The sequence below is a fragment of the Anser brachyrhynchus genome, assembly GCF_964034855.1.
Source record: "Anser brachyrhynchus genome assembly, chromosome: 23".
Classification (NCBI taxonomy): Eukaryota; Metazoa; Chordata; class Aves; order Anseriformes; family Anatidae; genus Anser; species Anser brachyrhynchus.
In genome coordinates, this window is record NC_137716.1 from 3,129,404 (window position 1) to 3,146,537 (window position 17,134).

General features: G+C 72.7%; 2 protein-coding genes across 7 annotated transcripts; both read left to right on the plus strand.

Moving 5' to 3' along the window:
- The first annotated feature begins 1,064 nt into the window (after positions 1–1,064).
- On the plus strand, positions 1,065–13,530 carry KCNN1 (potassium calcium-activated channel subfamily N member 1). 4 transcript variants are annotated; one of them, XM_080566472.1, is made up of 10 exons: positions 1,065–1,184; positions 6,935–7,056; positions 8,414–8,803; positions 8,888–8,983; positions 9,065–9,483; positions 11,602–11,743; positions 11,824–11,934; positions 12,023–12,150; positions 12,966–13,035; positions 13,136–13,530. In XM_080566472.1, the coding sequence occupies exons 3-10, from the start codon at positions 8,471–8,473 to the stop codon at positions 13,406–13,408; spliced, it is 1,572 nt and encodes a 523-aa protein (XP_080422598.1). In that variant the 5' UTR covers positions 1,065–1,184; positions 6,935–7,056; positions 8,414–8,470; the 3' UTR covers positions 13,409–13,530. The 4 variants fall into 4 exon arrangements, with proteins under 4 accessions (XP_080422598.1, XP_080422599.1, XP_080422596.1 ...); XM_080566473.1 differs by lacking the exon at positions 1,065–1,184 and adding an exon at positions 2,496–2,991; XM_080566470.1 differs by lacking the exons at positions 1,065–1,184; positions 6,935–7,056 and adding an exon at positions 7,944–8,070.
- A 346-nt stretch (positions 13,531–13,876) lies between these two features.
- OCEL1 (occludin/ELL domain containing 1) lies at positions 13,877–16,875 on the plus strand. 3 transcript variants are annotated; one of them, XM_080566492.1, is made up of 6 exons: positions 13,877–15,548; positions 15,632–15,813; positions 15,961–16,132; positions 16,228–16,278; positions 16,438–16,561; positions 16,613–16,875. In XM_080566492.1, exons 1-5 carry the CDS (start codon positions 14,919–14,921, stop codon positions 16,555–16,557), a joined length of 1,155 nt encoding a protein of 384 aa, XP_080422618.1. In that variant the 5' UTR covers positions 13,877–14,918; the 3' UTR covers positions 16,558–16,561; positions 16,613–16,875. The 3 variants fall into 3 exon arrangements, with proteins under 3 accessions (XP_080422618.1, XP_080422617.1, XP_080422619.1); XM_080566491.1 differs by having other exon boundaries at positions 16,438–16,875; XM_080566493.1 differs by having other exon boundaries at positions 15,961–16,054; positions 16,438–16,875.
- The last annotated feature ends 259 nt before the right edge of the window (positions 16,876–17,134 follow it).

Below are 17,134 nucleotides of genomic sequence, written 5' to 3' on the forward strand. Positions count from 1 at the left end.
CCCCCACACCCCGCACCGCCCCTGCACCACGCAGCCCCCGGCCCTGCCCCCCCCGTGCCTGTCCCCCCCCCGCACACTGCAGCACGGAGCTGGGCGTGCGCCCCTCCGCGCTGCCCCCTCCCTGCGCGAGCGGTGCGCGCGCCCCCCTTGCACGCCCCTTGCACGCTCAGATCCGTGCGCCTGCTCCCTTGCACGCCCCCCCCCCGTGCGTGTTGCCTCCCCCCCCCCGTGCGCGTGTGTCCCCCCCCCCCGCTTTGTTCCGTGCCCAGCCCCCGGCTCCTCGCCCCGCGCACAAAGGCTTTGCACACCCACCCCGGTGCAGCGAGCGTGCAAACGCGCACCCGCTGCTGCGGGCAGCTCCCCCCCCACAAAGGCAGCGAGGGGGGGGGGCTGCAGGCGGCCGTGCCCCCCCCACACCCCGCTGCAGCACGGCGCACCCCGATCCCGGTGCTGGGGGCACCCCGAAACCCCCCTGGGGAGCCTCCCGCTCCCGGTTCCCCGCTGGTGCCGGGAACTCCCGGGGATCCCCTGGGTTTTGGGGACCCCCCCCCCCCCAGCGCCGTAGGGGTGGGGAAGGGGAGCAGGGGGACACCCCAGGGCAGCGCCACCGGCGTCCCCGTGCCACCCTTGGGTGCCGCTCGTGCACCGGGGACCCTTTGGGTGCAGCCGGGGGACACCGGGAGCACCGCGGCTGGCTCGGGGCCATCGCAGCTCCGGCCTCACGCCGCCCAGGGCAGGATGGTGCTGGGCATCGGGGGGGCGGGGGGTGCAAATGGGCAGCGGGGGGTGGGTGCTCGCCCCCCGTCCCCGCAGATGTGACAATTAAAACTGGGGGGGGGGAGCCGGGTTTAGCCGCAGACAATAGCTGCGGAGGCCCCGGGCGGCGGGAGCGCGCGGCTGCGCGTGTGAGCGGAACGGCACCGCAGCACCGCGCAGCACCGCGCAGCACCGCGCAGCGCCGCCTCGCCCACCCCCCCACCCCCCCCCCCCGGCGCTGGGGCTGCCGAGGTGCAGAGCGGTGCCGAGGGGACCGAACCGAAGCCCCCCGCCGCCCCCGACCCCCGGCTCGGCCGCCGAGGTCGCCTCGAAGCCCGGGCTCGCCGCCGCACCGGCACGTGCCAGCCCCGGGCCATGGTCACCGGCGGCGGCGCTCGAGGGGAGCGGAGGCCGGGGTCTGCCCGCAGGTGGGTGCTCGGTTAGAGGGGGGGGCGGTGGGTGGGGGCGCCCCCCCGGCACTGGGGACCCTCTGGTATCAGGAAACCCCCGGCTCTGACACCCAGCAGTGCTGGGAGCTGCCCGATCCTGGGGAACCCCCCGCCTCGGGGACGTGCCAGCACTCGGGGACCCCGCTGGCACCGGGGACCCGCTGGCACCGGGGACCCTCTGGCTCCTGGGGACCCCCCCGGCTCCTGGGGACCCCCCCCCAGCTCCTGGGGCTGCTCCAGCACCGGGGACTCCCCCGGTTCCTGAGGACTCCCGGGCGTGGGGGAACCCCCAGCTCCCGGGAATCCCCCGGCTCCCGGGGACCCGCGGGTGCCACCGGGCTGCGGAGGGGGCTCGGGGGGGGGGTGCCCGGGGGTGGCACCGCTGTGCAGGAAGGGGACGGGGATGCCGCGGGGGGCTGCCCCGAGGGCACCCCAACGCCAGGCTTTGTGGGGCGGGGGCGAGCAGGGCCCCTTCTGCCTCCTCTGCTCTCTCCCACCCTGCACCACGCAGCTCCCATTTGTGTCAGGGGGGGGCTGGAGGGGGGGGGAATGTTCGGCTTTGGGCAGCGGGGTGCGGGAGGCAGCCCCCCGGCACTGACAATGAGGATGCGATGGGAGTGACTCTGCCCGGCTAAAAATATCCTCCTCCGCCAGCGCCGCGGCCTCAAGGTCACCATCCGCCGTGGGGGGGCCGTGGGGAGGGGGGGGGAGATGCGGGGGTGTAGGGCGGGGAAGCCCCTGGTCCCCCCCCCACCCCAGCGCCGCCGCTCCCGCAGGCACCGGGGGTGGCTGCGGCTGCGGCGCGCAGAGCGGCCCCCGCGCCCCCCGCCCGTCCCTGCGCCCCCCGTCCTGTGGGGCCGCAGCAGGTGAGCGGGGGGCGTTGGGGGGGGCTGCCGGGGTGGGGGTGGGGGGAGAGCCCCTCCCGCTGCTGTTGGTGGAATAGGGGACCCCGGGGAGGGATTCCCCCCGCCATAGCGGGGCATCCCCATGTCCCCGGGGGGATTGGGGACGCCAGGGACGCCCGCAGCTCCGGGCAAGCCCCAGTTTTGGGGGCTCCGTGGCCGCAGGGACTGGAGCCACGAGGCTGGGAGGGGGTGAAGGGCTGGGGGACACCCCCGGCGCTCCCCCCGGCAGGATCCCGGGACCGTGACCGTGGCGTGGCTCCGGCTGCGAGTCTCGAGGAGCCTCCTTCGGCGAGGCCCCGGGGCTGGTGGGCCGGGGGGGGGGGCGTGCAGGGTGCTGGGGCTGCCCCCAGCCGTGTCCCCGGGGCCATGCGCAGTGTTTGCCATCTCAAAGTCCGGGGTCAGCGCGCGGGGTCCCGCGGGGCTGGTGCCCTGCGCTGGCCTGGCCATGCCGCCGGGCACCCACCGAGGCCGCAGGTGCGCAACGGGGGCCCCCCCCCACCCCTCTCCGCCCTTCCCCGTGACCTTGGGACCACGCACAGGCGGGGGGCTGCGGGGACACCGTGCCCCCTGCCCTCATCGCCTCCCCATAGCTGGGGAGACCCCCCCCGCTCTGCGAAGGTGCTGGCAAGGTTTGGGGGGACCCCCCACGCACCGAGGGCAGCAGGGACACCTGGGGGGGCACCCAGACCCCCCCCTCCCGGGGCAGGGGGTCCGTGCGCGACCCGGCGAGGGCAGCCAGGCGCGGCGGCTTTGTCCTTCGGCTGAGCCGAGCCGCATGGGGGAGGCGACGGGCGAACCCGGCGCGGTGGCTTTGTCTGGGGACGGCGGCGGTGGCGGCGGAGGGGCGCGGGGACCCCGGCCACCCCCTCGGCCTGGCACAGGTAGGGCTCCCCCGGCCGCGGCTCCCCGCTCCCCCGGTGGCTCTGCCCCATCGTGGGAGGGCTGGGGACATTTTGGGGTGGGGACAGGAGGCGCCCGTCCCCGCAGGGACGCCGGGGTGGGGGTGGCAGGGTGCTGGGGTGGCAGCGCCAGGGTCCCCTTTGGGGTGGGAGGGATGGGGACATCGTCCCCCTTGGGTTGGAGGACGTGGGGGGTCCCCCGGCTGCTTCCAGCAGCCCTGGGGATGGCACAGCCGGGGCTGTCCCTGCTGTCCCCGACGTCCCTCCAGGGCCTGATCCAGCTGCGGTTCTAGGGCGCCTTGGTGCGCAGGAAGGCTTCCCTCTGCTCCCTTCCCTCCGCTCCCTTCCCTCTGCTCCCTTCCCTCTGCTCCCTTCCCTCCGTGTCCCTTCCCTCCTCGTCCCTCATCCTTCTCAGGGAGCCCCCGGGACCAGCCGGGGATTCCCTGCCTGGCAGCGGGGCTGGGCTCTGCCCAGGGCGGTTCGGGTGTCCCTGCCCATCCCCCGTGCCACCCCTCCTGCCTTTTCCCACTCCTGCCTCGCACCTTCAGACCCACGGGAATCCTCGCACACCCCCCCACCAGCCCCATGGGTTGGGGGGGGCACGGGTCGCATCCTGACTGGGGTAAAACCAGCCCGGCTCCAGGCTCTTCCCGTTGGCACTGGGGGTGCCCGGGGTGCCCACGGTGCCACCGTCCCAGCTCTCCTGGGGTCCTCGTGCTGGTGGCTCTGCCAGCCTCGGGGGGGGGGTGTGTCAGTCCCACGTCCCCCAAAGCAGGCTCAGCGTCCCCCACCCTGCCCTGTGCCGGTGTTTGCGGGGGCTGGGGGCTCCTGCCGGCACTGCCAGATGCTCCCCAGCCCCGGACATATGGCTCGGCCCCGCGGGGCGTCCCCATCCTTCTTCCCCCAGCGGGGCCTGCCGGGCTGCGGGCGTCAGGCTGCGGGCACGGCCTCTACACCCCCAAATTCCTCCCCCCACCCCCCCAAGCACCGTGATTCCCAGGCAGGAATTAGCGAGCGGGTGATAAATAAATCACCAGCCGGGAGGGAGCCTTTCGGCCGCCCGCCTCTATTTTTAGCTGCACCCTCCTCTGCAGTTGCTCCCAGGCAGCAGCGCTGCTCCGGGGCACGGGGGGAGAGCGGGGTCCTGCGGGCACCCACGGGGACACGACAGGGACAGGACGGTCCCCGGGGCACCGGGGCGCTCTGCAACCCCGCTCGGTGGGGTTAAACCACGGCCCCCCCCCCCCCCTTGCTCGGTGCAGGGGTGAGGGGGCTGCCGGCGATCAGACCCCGGTTCCGTCCCCTCCAGGGTCCTCTCTGGGCCCTGCTTGGCCCCGTCCCCGTTGTCCCCGTGGCGGGGGCGAGGGGGGGACCCCGCAGCCCCTGGGGGAGGCAGGGAGGGGGCGGCGGGGCCGGGTGAAGCTTGGTGCTGCAGCTTGGTGCAGCCCTTCGCTGCGGCGCTCGGGGCCAGCGTGCGGCCCCCCCCCCTCCCTGCCGGCTGCACCGGGGACCCTCCTGCAGGCGGGTGCGACACGGGACCCCCCCATCCTCGCCTGGCCCCCTCCGTTTGAAGGCCGTGATGTCTCCATGCCCACCCGGGGCACGTTCCCCCTCCTCTGGCTGGGGGAAGGATTCTTGTCCCCGCTCCCAGCGCTGTCCCCTTGGGCCGGGGTCACCCTGGTGGCACGGGGGGGCTGCAGCGGGGGGGGGTCCCGCTGCATCGCCGCGCTGCCGACGCGGGGACACTCGGGGCCGGTGCTCAAGGACATCCGTCAGCCGGCACGTAACCGAGATGGACACGGGGGGGGGGACCTGCAGGGTCCCTGTCCCCACGCTGGAGCCGTGAGCTCAGCACCCGCACCCTGCATGCCCAAGCACCCCAAGGCTGCGGCACCATGGGGACAGGGACAGGGACAGGGACACCCCAGGAGCTCGCAGCGTTCCCTGGCCAGCACGGGGAGCTTTCAGCCGCCCTCGCGGCCCAGGCGCATCTCGCCGACGGAGAGATTCGCATTGACGTCTGCCGGGGCGAAAGATTTAATAAGGCCTATTTGCCTTGCCATCAATATAAGCTGTTAGCGAAACGGCCACGGCGTGCCGGTTAATAAAATATTTACCGCGAGCCGTCTCCGAGGGCTCTCGGGGCACTTTTCTGACCCGATTCCGGACCCGCAAAGTTTGCGGCGCCGTGGGGCGAGCGCTCTGCCCTCGCGGCTCCGCCGGGGGCTCAGCTTCCCCTCCGCGCCGCCCGCTCCGCCGTTTGCTCCCCAACCGAGTATTAAAAAGAAATCGGAGCCCATTTTCCTGCAATAAATTTGGCAGAACGGCGAGAAAATGATCTGCCTCTGGAGGGGAGCCAGTGGCCCCATACGCGCGCCGCGGAGCAGCTGGCCGCTGGAGCCCTGCCGTCAGCCGAGCAGCCTTTGCACCCCGTAGGTAGCCGGGAAGCAGCGTCCGAGGCTGTGGGTGTCCCCCTGCGGGGACACAAAAGGGTCCCCTCGGCCACAGACGGGTGCTGGCAGCACCTTGCTGGGTGTCCCCGTGCACTGGGAGAGCTGCGAGCACGGTGGCTGCGTTTGCGATGGGGCCGACGAGGCTGGTGGTTGGGGCTGCGGCGGCACCGGGGTGCGTGGGGGGCCTTAAATCTGGGGAGCTGCTGCCCCCGGGGTGCTGCTGCGGGGGCAGGAGGGGGATCCCCCTGGATTCCCCCCCCCCCAGTGCCCAGGGGCTGCGCTGGGGGCTCATGGTGCCCACGGGGGCCTGCGGTGCTTGAGGCAGGGGGAGGCGAGCACCAGCCGACGGGGACGGTGCTGCCAGCACCGGGGTGCTTGCACCGTGGGGCCCCTCTTGCGGCGGGGCTATTTGTGCTGGGGGAGCTGTGCTGGCTGCAACGGGGCCGGTTGTGCAAGGGGGCCGGTTGTGCAAGGGGGCTGTTGGTGCAACGGGGCTGTTGGTGCAATGGGGCTGTTGGTGCAATGGGGCTGTTGGTGCAATGGGGCTGTTTGTGCAGCGGGGACGTTTGTGCAACAGGGACGATTGTGCTGGGCGTGGCTTCCATGCAAGGGGGCTGTTTGTGCAACGGGGGCATTTGTGCAACGGGGGCATGTGTGCAGTGGGGACGTTTGTGCAACGGGGGCATTTGTGCAATGGGGACGTTTGTGCAACGGGGGCATTTGTGCCGTGGGACTGCTTGTGCAATGGGACAGCTGGTGCGACGGTGCTATTTGTGCAACGGGGACGTTTGTGCAGGGGGGGGGCTGTTTGTGCAACGGGGCTGCTCGTGCGCCGGAGACGTTCACGCAGCGGGGCTGGTGGCGCAGTGGGGCCGTTCGGGCCACCGGGCCGTTCGTGCAGCGGGGCTGGTTGTGCGACAGGGCTCTTGGTGCAGCGGGGTCGCGTGTGCACAAGGGCTGCTCGTGCAGCGGGGCCGTCGGTGCAACGGAGCTGTGCGTGCTGGGGGCTGCGCCGGGGCCGTTTGTGCAGTGGGGTTTTGCATCAGCTCGACAGGGCCAGGCCCGCGCAGCGGGGCCGGGGGGGGGCCTCCTGGGCTCTGTCACCCCCCCGGTGCAGGCAGGCAGCGCGGCCCTGGCCCCGCTATGAGGGCGCAGGGTGGGGGGGGGGCTCAGCCTGCAGCCCCCAGCGTGGGGCCGAGCACCCCCCGTCCCCGCGCCCTGCCCTATTTTCCCCTTTTCCAATCTGGTGACAAAAACGACGTCCAAAAAACAGACCCGAAAAACGCGGCCGTGCTCGCCGAGTCCCCGCTCGGCCGTGGCTGCCGCGGGGGGGGCTCGGTGCTGCAACGCCAGCGCGCATGGGGCAGGGCCCTTGGCTGGGGGGGTGGCTCTGAGGGTCCCCCCAAACCTCCCCATGCACCCGGGGGGGGGCTCACACCGCCCCGCTAATGCCACCTCTCCTCCCCGGCCAGGCGTGGAGGGAAGCCCATGGCACCCGGCCCCCCGGACCCCCCCCGTGCCAAGCCCCAGCCCCGCTCCCATAGCCCCTAGCGCCCCGAGGCCCCCCCCCGCCGGCGGCGGGGAGCGCGAGCAGGTACGGGGGTGCGGGGTGCCAGGGCGGCGGGGCTGGGGTGCAGGGGGCGGCTGCGGGGCCGGGGGGGTCCCAGGGGCGTGGGGGGGGAGGGGGATGCGGGGAGGTGATGGGGGGGGGGGCATGGGGCTGAGGGAGGGGGGTGCATGGGGGTGAGGGAGGGAGTGCATGGGGGTGCATGGGGGGGTGATGAGGGGGGGGTGCATGGGGGTGGTGGGAAGGAGGTGCTGGAAATGGGGTGCTGGGGGGGGGCGCATGGGGTGGGGGGGTGCTTGGGGATGGGTTTTAGGGTGCAGGTGAATGAGGGTGGGGGTTGGGGGGCATGGGGGGGTGCTCAGGGGGTGCACGGGGTTGTCACGGAGGGGGCTGGAGGCTGCACGTGGGGGGGGGGGGGATGGAGCCTGACGGGGGGTGCACGGGGGGGTGGGGGGGCTGTGATGGAGGGGTGGGGGCGTGCGTGGGGTCTGGGGGCGTGCATAGGGTGATGGGGGGGGCGTGGGGTGATGGGGGGGTGTGGGGTGGTGGTGGGAGTGGGGGGTGATGGGGGGTGATGGGGGGGTGCATGGGGTCATGGGGGGGTGATGGGGAATTGGGGGGCGTGGGGGGGTGACAGCAAGGGGTACGGGGGGGGATGGCAGCAGGGTGCAGGGGGGGTGCAGGGGGGGGATCCCCTGTGGGGGGTCCCCCTTGGGGGGGGGTTCCCCTTGGGGGGGGGCTCTGGGGGCGCCCGGGGCTCTCCGGGGGACTCCGGGGGGGGGCCCGGGGAGGGGAGGGGGCTCCTGGGGAGAGGGGGGGGGGGGGGGGGGGCGGAGCCGGCGCACGGGGGTGGGCGGGGCGTGTGGGGCGACGTCACGAGGGGGGGCGTGGCCGCTCCCAGCCAATCAGCGACCTCGCTCGGGCAGCCCCGCCCCGGGCTCTCCGGTCCCGCCGCCGCCGCGCGCCCCCGGGGCCGAACCGGGCTGCGGCGGCTGCGGCGCGGCCCCGGGTTCGGGCTCGGGCTCCGGTCACCGGCGGCAGGTGGGGGGCAGCGGTTGGGGGGGGGGGGGTGGGTGCTGAGCCCGCTCCCGGTAACCGGAGCCGAGCCGTTCCGGTGCCCCCCCCACACCCCCCGCCGGTAACCGGCCGGCCCCCGGTGCCGCTGCCCCCGGGATGGCGACGGCGGCGCGGGGGGGGGGACGCGCTCGGTGCAGGCGCGCGCGCTGCGGGGGGGGGGGCGCGGTTTTTAGGGGGGGGGGGCGTCGTGGGTGAGCCCCCACGTGCCGGGCAGGTGGCGGCCGGTACCGGCGGCGGGGAGGGGGGCGCAGCTCGGTGCCCCAACCGGTGCCTTCTCTCCCCCCCCCCCCCCCCCGTTCCTCCCCAGGTGCCCCCCGCGCCGCTGAGCCATGCGGCATCGCCCGGCCCCCAGCTCGCCACAGCCATGAGCGGCTGCCGCTCCAATGGGGGGGTCCTGAGCGCCTCGCCCCGCGCCCTGCACCCCCCGGAGGGCGAGACCCAGCCCCTGCGGCCCCGCCGCCCCCCCGGCCTGGAGGTGGTGGTGGTCTCCCGGCCCGAGCGGCCCCCGGCCCCCGGTCACGATGCGGTCGAGGCGCGGGGGCCGCGGCGCACCCAGAACATCGGCTACAAGCTGGGCCACCGGCGCGCCCTCTTCGAGAAGCGCAAGCGGCTCAGCGACTACGCCCTCATTTTCGGCATGTTCGGCATCGTCGTCATGGTCACGGAGACGGAGCTGTCCTGGGGGGTCTACACCAAGGTGGGGGGGCGGCGATGGGGTCGGGGGGGCGTCCGCGCCGTCCCCGTGCCCCGCGGGGCTCACGGCCGCTCGCTGCCCTCGCAGGAGTCCTCGTACTCGTTTGCACTGAAATGCCTTATCAGCCTCTCCACCGTCATCCTCCTGGGGCTCATCGTCATGTACCACGCCAGGGAGATCCAGGTGAGGGGCACCCACGGGTGGGTGAGCAGTGGGGGTCTCGTCCCCCCCCCCGCCCCCGTGCCACCGCCCCGCTCCCCGCAGCTCTTCATGGTGGACAACGGCGCGGACGACTGGCGCATCGCCATGACCTACGAGCGCATCTTCTTCATCGCCCTGGAGCTGATCGTCTGCGCCATCCACCCCATCCCCGGGCAGTACCTGTTCACCTGGACGGCGCGGCTCGCCTTCACCTACGCCGCCTCGGTGGCCGACGCCGACGTGGACATCATCCTCTCCATCCCCATGTTCCTGCGGCTCTACCTGATCGGGCGCGTCATGCTGCTGCACAGCAAGCTCTTCACCGACGCCTCCTCCCGCAGCATCGGCGCCCTCAACAAGATCAACTTCAACACCCGCTTCGTCATGAAGACCCTCATGACCATCTGCCCCGGCACCGTGCTGCTGGTCTTCAGCATCTCCTCCTGGATCATCGCCGCCTGGACCGTCCGCGTCTGCGAGAGGTAAAGGGGGGGCCGGCGTGGGGGGCCGGGCGCTGCCCGCGGCGGGTGGGGGGCTCTCGGGGAGGGCGCGGGGCCGGGGCGCAGCTGAGGACGCACGGAGCCCACCTGGGGGGCTACGGGGGGAGCACCCGGCGAAGAGGTCCCTGGATGTCTTCGCCGGATCCTCGTGCCCGGGTGCGGTGGGAGGTGGCCGCGGTGCTTTGCCGGAGCCACTGTTGTTTGCCAGGAGGGTGCCGGAGCCCCGGCGGGGAGGATGCCGTCCCCACACGGGATGCTGCGGGACCCCAGCGCCAGCAATGGGGCGGGGGGGTCTCGGGGCTGGGATGTGGCACGTGCTCCTCAGCTGCGCCCGGCCGGGGCTGGGCTGCGCTCGCCCGTCCCCGCGCTCGCCTTCCTCGGCCGCTTCTCCTCGCCCCGGGACCGCGCGTTAACTGCTCTTGTTTTCCCTCTCTGACCGCTCTGCTGCTCGCAGGGACAAACTGTGAGTCACCCCAGGAACCGAGAGCCGCGTCCTGCACGGGACGTTCCCCCCTCACCCCCCCCCCCCCGCCCCAGGCTTGTGCTGCTCAGAATTTAGGATTAGCTGCAGCCGGCGGGTTGGGGGGGGAGGTACGGGAGGGGGCCAGAACAAAAATCCCACGGAGCTGGAAAGGGGCCGGAGCCTTTTCCACTTGGAACCTCAGCAGCTGCTCGTTGCCCCCCGCCCCGTGCCCCCAGCTGGGGTGGATGCGGTGCCCAGGGCTGGCTGCAGCCACGCTTTGAACGCCTGGGGGGGGGGGTCCCGTGGGGATGGGGGTGCGGGGCAACCCCCTTCTGCCCCAGTTTTTTGGGGGTGGGTTTGCTGCAGACCCCCCCCCCCGCGGGTCCCTGGGGTGGCCCCAGTGCTCCCGGTTTTGTTCCTGGAGTGATAAAGAAAGCCGAGCCGAGCCAAAGCAGCCGGGAGGGAGCCCCCTGCGCCTTTTTTATTTCCGAATGGGGGCTGAAGCGTCTCCAAAGGGCTTTCGCGCGGCTCCGAGCCTTCCCGTCGCTCGGCGTTTCCCCTCCTCGATGCACGTGGTTCGGGCGCGCTGGGGGAGTCCCGGGGATGCTCCTTGCGGTGGAGCAGGGGAAGGGGAAGAAGAGGGGGCAGAGGGACAGCGGCAGCGCTGCAGCACCGGCGGGCAGCACCGTGGGGCAAACTCCTCGGGCTCTCGGCGCTTTCGGGGACCAGCTGAGCCCGGCCGTGCCTGGCACCCCCGTGCACCCCAGCGCCAGCCTCCCCTGGGGTGCGTCGCCCCACGGCGTCGCCCCACCGCATCCCCCGGTGCCGGCTGAGGTTCCAAGCCCAAACTATGCAGGCTGCGCCTGGGGAGAGGGAGAAGGAGGGGGGGGCGGGCAGAGGGACGAAGCAATCCTAAATTCCTCGCCGCACGCTTTGAGTCCGCCCCGGCTTGCTGCGATCGGCCCCTTCCCTTGCCTTGCCTCCGCCCCCCCGGGTGTGCGCGCTCCCCACTGCTCCCCGCATGCTCCCCGCTGCCCGGCTTGGCCGCCCCGGCTCGTCCCGGTGTCCCCGCGAGCGGTGGGGCTGTGTGCGGGGGGCACGGCCGCAGGCGTTCGTGGCTTTGGTGCTGGCCACGAGATCTCAAAGCACGGCGTCCCCCGCTGCGATTCCGGCTCGGTCCCTGCTGGGGCGGCCTCGTGGGGCGAGGGGTGCCCTGCTCCAGCCGCTGTCCCCAGTGCGGACACTGTGCAATCGTCCCCAGCTCTGCAGAGAAGCGTCCCCTCCTGGGGGCCTTGCGGTGACACCCGTGTCCTGTGCTTTGAGATCGTCGCGGGCAGCTCGAGGAGGGTGGGGATTTGTCATCCCCCCCACTCCCGGCACAGCCCCGGGTGGGCGCAGCTCCGCCACCCACCTGTCCCCTCTCCACGGGACGCTTTGGTCTCCAGCGCTGTGGGTGCCCGGCCCCGGGGGCAAGCTGGAACCCCGGTGCCTCTTCTCGGGGACCCCTGCGGCACGGCCGGGAGCTCGGGCACTCCCCTGGCTGCAGCCACGGCACGGGGAAGCGGCTGCACATCGCGCGGCCAAGCCCACGGCACGGGACCCCGCGGCTGACGGGCGCTGCGCTTGGCTCCGGGCAGGTACCACGACAAGCAGGAGGTGACCAGCAACTTCCTGGGGGCGATGTGGCTGATCTCCATCACCTTCCTCTCCATCGGCTACGGGGACATGGTGCCGCACACCTACTGCGGGAAGGGCGTGTGTCTGCTCACTGGCATCATGGTGAGCCTGCTGGGGGTCCCCGGGGAGGGCTGCGAGCGCCCGCAAGCGCCGGTGCCCTCACCCCGGTGCTGTGCCCGCAGGGTGCCGGCTGCACGGCTCTGGTCGTCGCCGTCGTTGCCAGAAAGCTAGAGCTCACCAAAGCGGAGAAACACGTGCACAATTTCATGATGGATACGCAGCTAACGAAGCGGGTAAGGGCCCCCCCGGCTCCCCACTTCATCCCCTCCGGCGGCATCCGGCTGCCTCCGTCCCCGACCCCCGGCGTCTGGTTGCCTTCAGGTGAAAAATGCTGCTGCCAACGTACTCAGGGAAACGTGGCTCATCTACAAACACACCAAGCTGGTGAAGAAGATCGACCATGCCAAAGTTCGGAAACACCAGCGTAAGTTCCTCCAAGCCATCCATCAGTAAGTGCCAAACCTTTACCTGCTTCCTACGCGGCGCCCGGGCGCGGGCAGAGCTGCCCAAACGCCGCCGGGACGTCCCCGGCCGTGCCACCGCAGTGGCACCGCCAGCCTGGGTGGCCGTGGAAATGACCCCTTCTTCCGTTCTGGCCCCCCAATTTCTGCCAGTTCTACCCCAAATGCCCGCGTCCCTGGGCTGGCATCCTGATTTCCCTGGCAGTCCTGTCCTGGGGGGATGTTTTCCCAGCGGGTGGGGACCCTGGTGGCATCGGGGACGGTGCTGGGGTGACCTGGGGGGTACGCAATGGCACGGCTTGGTGTCACCGTGTCTGCTGTCCGGCTTCACCCGCATCGAGCCCCTGGTGCCTCCTGCTTCGGGGGGGGAAGCGGAGGGGTGGGGATGGGGCCGGGGGGAGCCGCTGTCGTCCCCGTGCGCTCTTGGTGGTGGTATTAAACCTGCTGTTGTGTTTTGTCTCTGTTCTGCCCCGTCCCTGCAGAGCCCAGAAGTAAGTCTGCCTGGCTCCTCCGTGCCTGTCCGTGTGCATGGGCTCGGTGCTGCAAAATGGGGGGGAGCGGTGGGGGGGGGGATGGCATGGCAGCGCAGCCCCCCCCCAGCTGGGAATGTCTCTTCTTCGGGAGGGTCCAGGGCAGCGCCGGGCCATGCGGGAATGTGGGAGCCCCCCGGGAATGTGGGAGCCCCCCAGGAACATGGGAGCCCCCCAGGAACGTGCGACCCCCCCTGAGTGCATGCCGGGGCGCTGGGGAGGACCCCGCGGGGTGCCGCTGAGCCGTCCCCGCCTCCCGATTCCCCCCGGCAGGTTGAGGAGCGTGAAGATGGAGCAGCGCAAGCTGAACGACCAGGCGAACACGCTGGTGGACCTGGCGAAGGTGAGCCCTGCCTGGGCAGGGGGGGATGTTGGAGAGGGGGACGCGGCGTTGGGGGGGCACGGTGCTGACCACCCTCCCCCCGCCCCGCCTTTCCCGGCAGACCCAGAACATCATGTACGACATGGTGTCGGAGCTGCAGGAGCGCAACGAGGACCTGGAGAAGCGCATCGGCGCCCTGGAGGGCAAGCTGGAGGCGCTGGGGCTGAGCCTGCTGGCGCTGCCGGGGCTCGTCAGCCAAGCCATCGGGCAGCAGCAGCGCGAGCTGCTGGGGAGCTGGGCCCCCCGCCTCTGCTCCGCCACGGCCCCCTGCACCCCCGCCCGCCGCCGCAGGTCCCCCTCCACCGCCCCCCACACCTCCTCGGACAGCGGGTGACTTGGGGGGGGGGGGGCAGGGGGTGGGCAGCGGGGGGGCCCCTTTTATGTCTGGCCATCGTGTGGCTGATTTCAGTAGCTTTGTTCTGTAAAGCCCTCTATAAACTTCCTGCGTTCACTGTGCTGGCGTGAGGCTGGAGCCCCCCCACCACCACCACCACACATCCCCGGCCCCCCCCCAGGTGGTCCCGCGCTCCCCCAGGCCAGGGGAGGGCTTTGGAAGGGGGGGGGGGGACACACAAACAGCCCCTGGGGGTCCTGGGGTGGAGGGGAGAAAAGGGAGGGGGGGAAGAGAAAGGGAGCCCTGAGGTTTGGGGGGGTCCAGGGGGGCTGTCCTCCTGCTGTGGGTTGGGGGGGGGTCAAGGATGGGGCCGGGGGTGGGGAGCCAGGCAGGGTGGGGGGCAGCCCCCCCAGGGCAAAAGCAGGGCTGAGCCCCCAGGGTGAGGGGTTGGGGGTGAGGGGTGGGGGGCTCCGTCCCCGGCCCGGCCACACGAAGTCACGTCGCCGCTCCGTGCCTCAGTTTCCCCATCTGTAAAATGGGGGGGGGAAAGGGGGGGGGCGGTGCTGACCCTTGTAGAGTGCTGTGAGGTTCCTGGGGGCAAAACGCAGCCCCCCGCGAGCTGGGACAGGGGCGAAGCTGCTCCGCAGGGCCCTGGGCTGCCCCCACCCCACCCCGGGGGCCGGATCCAGTCCTGCCCCCCCCCCTGCCCCGGCTGGACCCTCGGCACGGGGGGGGGGGGGCTGAGGCGCACATTAAAGGAGGCTGAACTGGATGCATCGCTCTCTGCTCGTGGCACCGGGGCCAGAACCCGGTGGGGGGGACAGGGTGGGGTGGGATGGGGTGGGATGCTTGCCCTGGGGGGGGTCCTTGCAGCCCCCTGCTCAGCACACTGGGGGGGCCGTGGCAGCGGGTGGAGGCTGCTCGCTGGGGCGGGGGGGTTGCACTGGGGGCTCAGAGCATCCCTCCCGGTGCTGGGCTCCCCGGGCTCCCCATCGCTTTGCGAAGCCCGAACCAGTGCCGGGGCAGGATGCGGCCCTCAGCAGGGCGCTGGGTGGAGGCGGTGCCGGAGCCCCCGGCGGGTGGGGGCCTGATCCTGCCCACGCGGGGCCCCACGCTGCGCCACCGGGCAGCGCGTACGCGTTAATGTTTAACCGCCCGTGCCTATCGGCGGCAGGTAGCGGCCGCCCGGCTGCACCCTGGGGCCGCATCCTGCCGGGCAGGTGGCAGCAGGGACCTGGTGGCACCCCCGCAGCCCCCCACCTCCCGTAAATCCCCGGTGAGCAGCGTGCGGGGAGGCGGCTGGGAGCCAGGCTGCGTCGGTGCCCTGCGGGGGGAAACTGAGGCACGCCACCAGGGCTGGCACCGGGACCGGGGGTCCCTGCGCTGGGGGCTCGCTCCCGCCCCGGTGCTTCTCCCCCAGCTGGGCTCAGCCCGCAGCCGGTGAAGCGGAGCCACCACCGCCAGACACGTCCAGGGGGGAGCCCCCTCCCCCAAAATCCTCCGGGGGCTGATGGCCGAGCCCGCCTGCCCCGGGGGGGAGAGGGGGCTCGGGGATGGCGCTGCCGGGCAGGATGCGGCCGCGCTCCGCTTCGCCCACATGAAGTCGTGGCCGGGGCTGCTGCGGGTGCTGGGGGGGCTGGAGCTGCTGTGCGGCGGGATGGTCTTCGCCTGCGTCTGCGCCTACCTCCAGCGGGACTACGGGGGCTACGGCGGCGAGCTGCTCCTCGGGGGGGCCCTGGGGGGCGGCTACGGGGGGCCGCTGACCCCCTTCGTGCTGGTGGTGGCCAGCCTGGCCTGGCTGCTGACGGCCGTGCTGCTGGGGCTGGGGGCCACCACTTATTACCGCGGCGTCCTCCTGGAGGCACCCTGGTGGCCTCCCACCGAGTCCGGCCTCAACGGCCTCATGTTCCTGCTGTACCTGGCGGCGGCGGCGGCGTACATCCACACCGTCACCCTGGGGGGGCTCTGCTACTCCCCCCTGGCCGGCGGCCCCCTCCTCGCCGCCTTCTGCCGCCTGGCCGGGGGGCAGGCAGCCGCTCTCGTCTTCCTCTTCCTCACGGCGCTGCTCTACCTGGCCGGCAGCCTCGTGGCCCTCAAGATGTGGAGGCACGAGGTGGCCCGGAGGCGTCGGGAGGCTCCCGTGAGTCCCTTTGTCACCGGGAGGCTGGGGGGGCAGCCCGCGGCAGGCTTCTCACGACCCCCCTTTCCCTTTGTATCTTGAAGCCTCCGCCGGCCCGAGCCAAGCGCATCGCCTTTGAGGATGAGGTGGGACCCCCGGGGAGACCCCTGGGGAGGGCCACGGCCACCAGCGCCTTCACCGAGGGGGGTGAGAGGTTGGGGGCCTTGATCTGCTCCATCCCCCCCGGGCTCGTGCCGCGGCCGTGCACTGTCCCGGACTACGTGGTGTAAGTGACCCCAGGGCAGGGGACGGCCACGGGATGGGGTCCCTGGGGGTCCGGAGCCCCCCCGTGCCTCCGTGCTGGGGCACAGCTGGGCTTCCAGCCCACAGCGGGGACCCCCCCGAACTTCGTAACCCCCCCGTGGCTGTGCAGAAAGTACCCGGCGATCCGGAGCGGGCGGCAGCGGGAGGAATACCGGGCTGTGTTCAGCGACCAGCACGCCGAGTACCGGGAGCTGCTGGGCGAGGTGCGGGAGGCACGGCGGAGGCTGGGGGAGCTGGAGGCCGCCGCGCGCCGCCTGCCCCGGCACGCGCTCGGCAGGACGGTGGGTGTCCCACGGGCGTCACGAGCGGGCAGGGCTCAGCACCGGGCCGTGCCGGCGGGGCTGGGGACGTTGGGCTGCGTCTTTTCGCCCCGCAGGATGAGAGCAGGGTGGCCCGCATCTGGCGCGAGGTCCTGAGGAAGAAGAGGGTGAGTAGGGGTCAGGATTCGTGCGCTCGGAGCCACGCCAGGGAGGGCGTGAGCTTCCCTGCCCTCCCGGAGCAGGGGGGTCCCGGGCACCCGTGGGACCCCAGCGCTATGGCGGGGTCTCTCCGGGCTGAGCACAGCGCCGCTGTCTCCCGCCGGCAGGATTCGGCCTTCCTGGAGAAGCAGCGGCGCTGCCGCTACCTGAAGAAGAAGCTGACGCACATCAAGAGGCAGATCCAGGACTACGACCGCGGCGCCCGCGGCAGCGCCGTCTACTTCTGAGCCCGCTCACGAGGACCTCTGGGGACGACAGCCGGGGACCCCGGGGCTCTGCCAGCTCCCCCCCCACCCCGAGCCCTGGGGACCCCGCAGGGCTCAGCACCGGGGGGTGACGGTGCTGCGGGGGCGAGCAGGAGGCACCCGCTGCCCCCCACCCACCGCACCCACCTGGGCACGGGGAGCAAACCTGCGGGTTTTGGGGTGCCTTTGGTGGCCCCGCACCCGGCGTGGATTCGGGAGCACCCCGAGGGGTGCAGCTGCGGGGGGGGGGCGGGAGGGGAGGGGGGCAGAGCTGCTTTTAATAAAACCCGTGATGTTTTTCGGGGGGCTTCAATGCGTGTCCTGGGGTGCCCGCGGATGACGGAGGCGGGGGGGCTCCACCAGCTGGCACCCCCCCCCCAGGGATGCTCCTGTCCCCTGGGATAACGAGAGGAGCCCCGGTACCCAACAGGACCCCCCCCAGTGCCACGGCTCCGGATGGGGGGGGGGGGGGGGGCACGGCCCTGGCCTCTTTGCGCCCCCCCAGCCCCCGGGGACCCCGAGCCCTCCCCCCCCCCCAGCGGAACCGCCGCGCGTGTGA

Excerpts from the sequence above, each read along its gene's own strand:
- KCNN1 (XM_080566473.1), top strand. The coding sequence starts at position 2,556 with ATGCCGCCGGGCACCCACCGAGGCCGCAGGTGCGCAACGGGGGCCCCC. Across the intron at positions 11,744-11,823 it reads GTCTGCTCACTGGCATCATG|GGTGCCGGCTGCACGGCTCT; the intron begins GTGAGCCTGCTG and ends CTGTGCCCGCAG. Across the intron at positions 11,935-12,022 it reads ATACGCAGCTAACGAAGCGG|GTGAAAAATGCTGCTGCCAA; the intron begins GTAAGGGCCCCC and ends GGTTGCCTTCAG.
- OCEL1 (XM_080566491.1), top strand. The coding sequence starts at position 14,919 with ATGGCCGAGCCCGCCTGCCCCGGGGGGGAGAGGGGGCTCGGGGATGGC. Across the intron at positions 15,549-15,631 it reads GGAGGCGTCGGGAGGCTCCC|CCTCCGCCGGCCCGAGCCAA; the intron begins GTGAGTCCCTTT and ends TGTATCTTGAAG. Across the intron at positions 15,814-15,960 it reads ACTGTCCCGGACTACGTGGT|AAAGTACCCGGCGATCCGGA; the intron begins GTAAGTGACCCC and ends GTGGCTGTGCAG.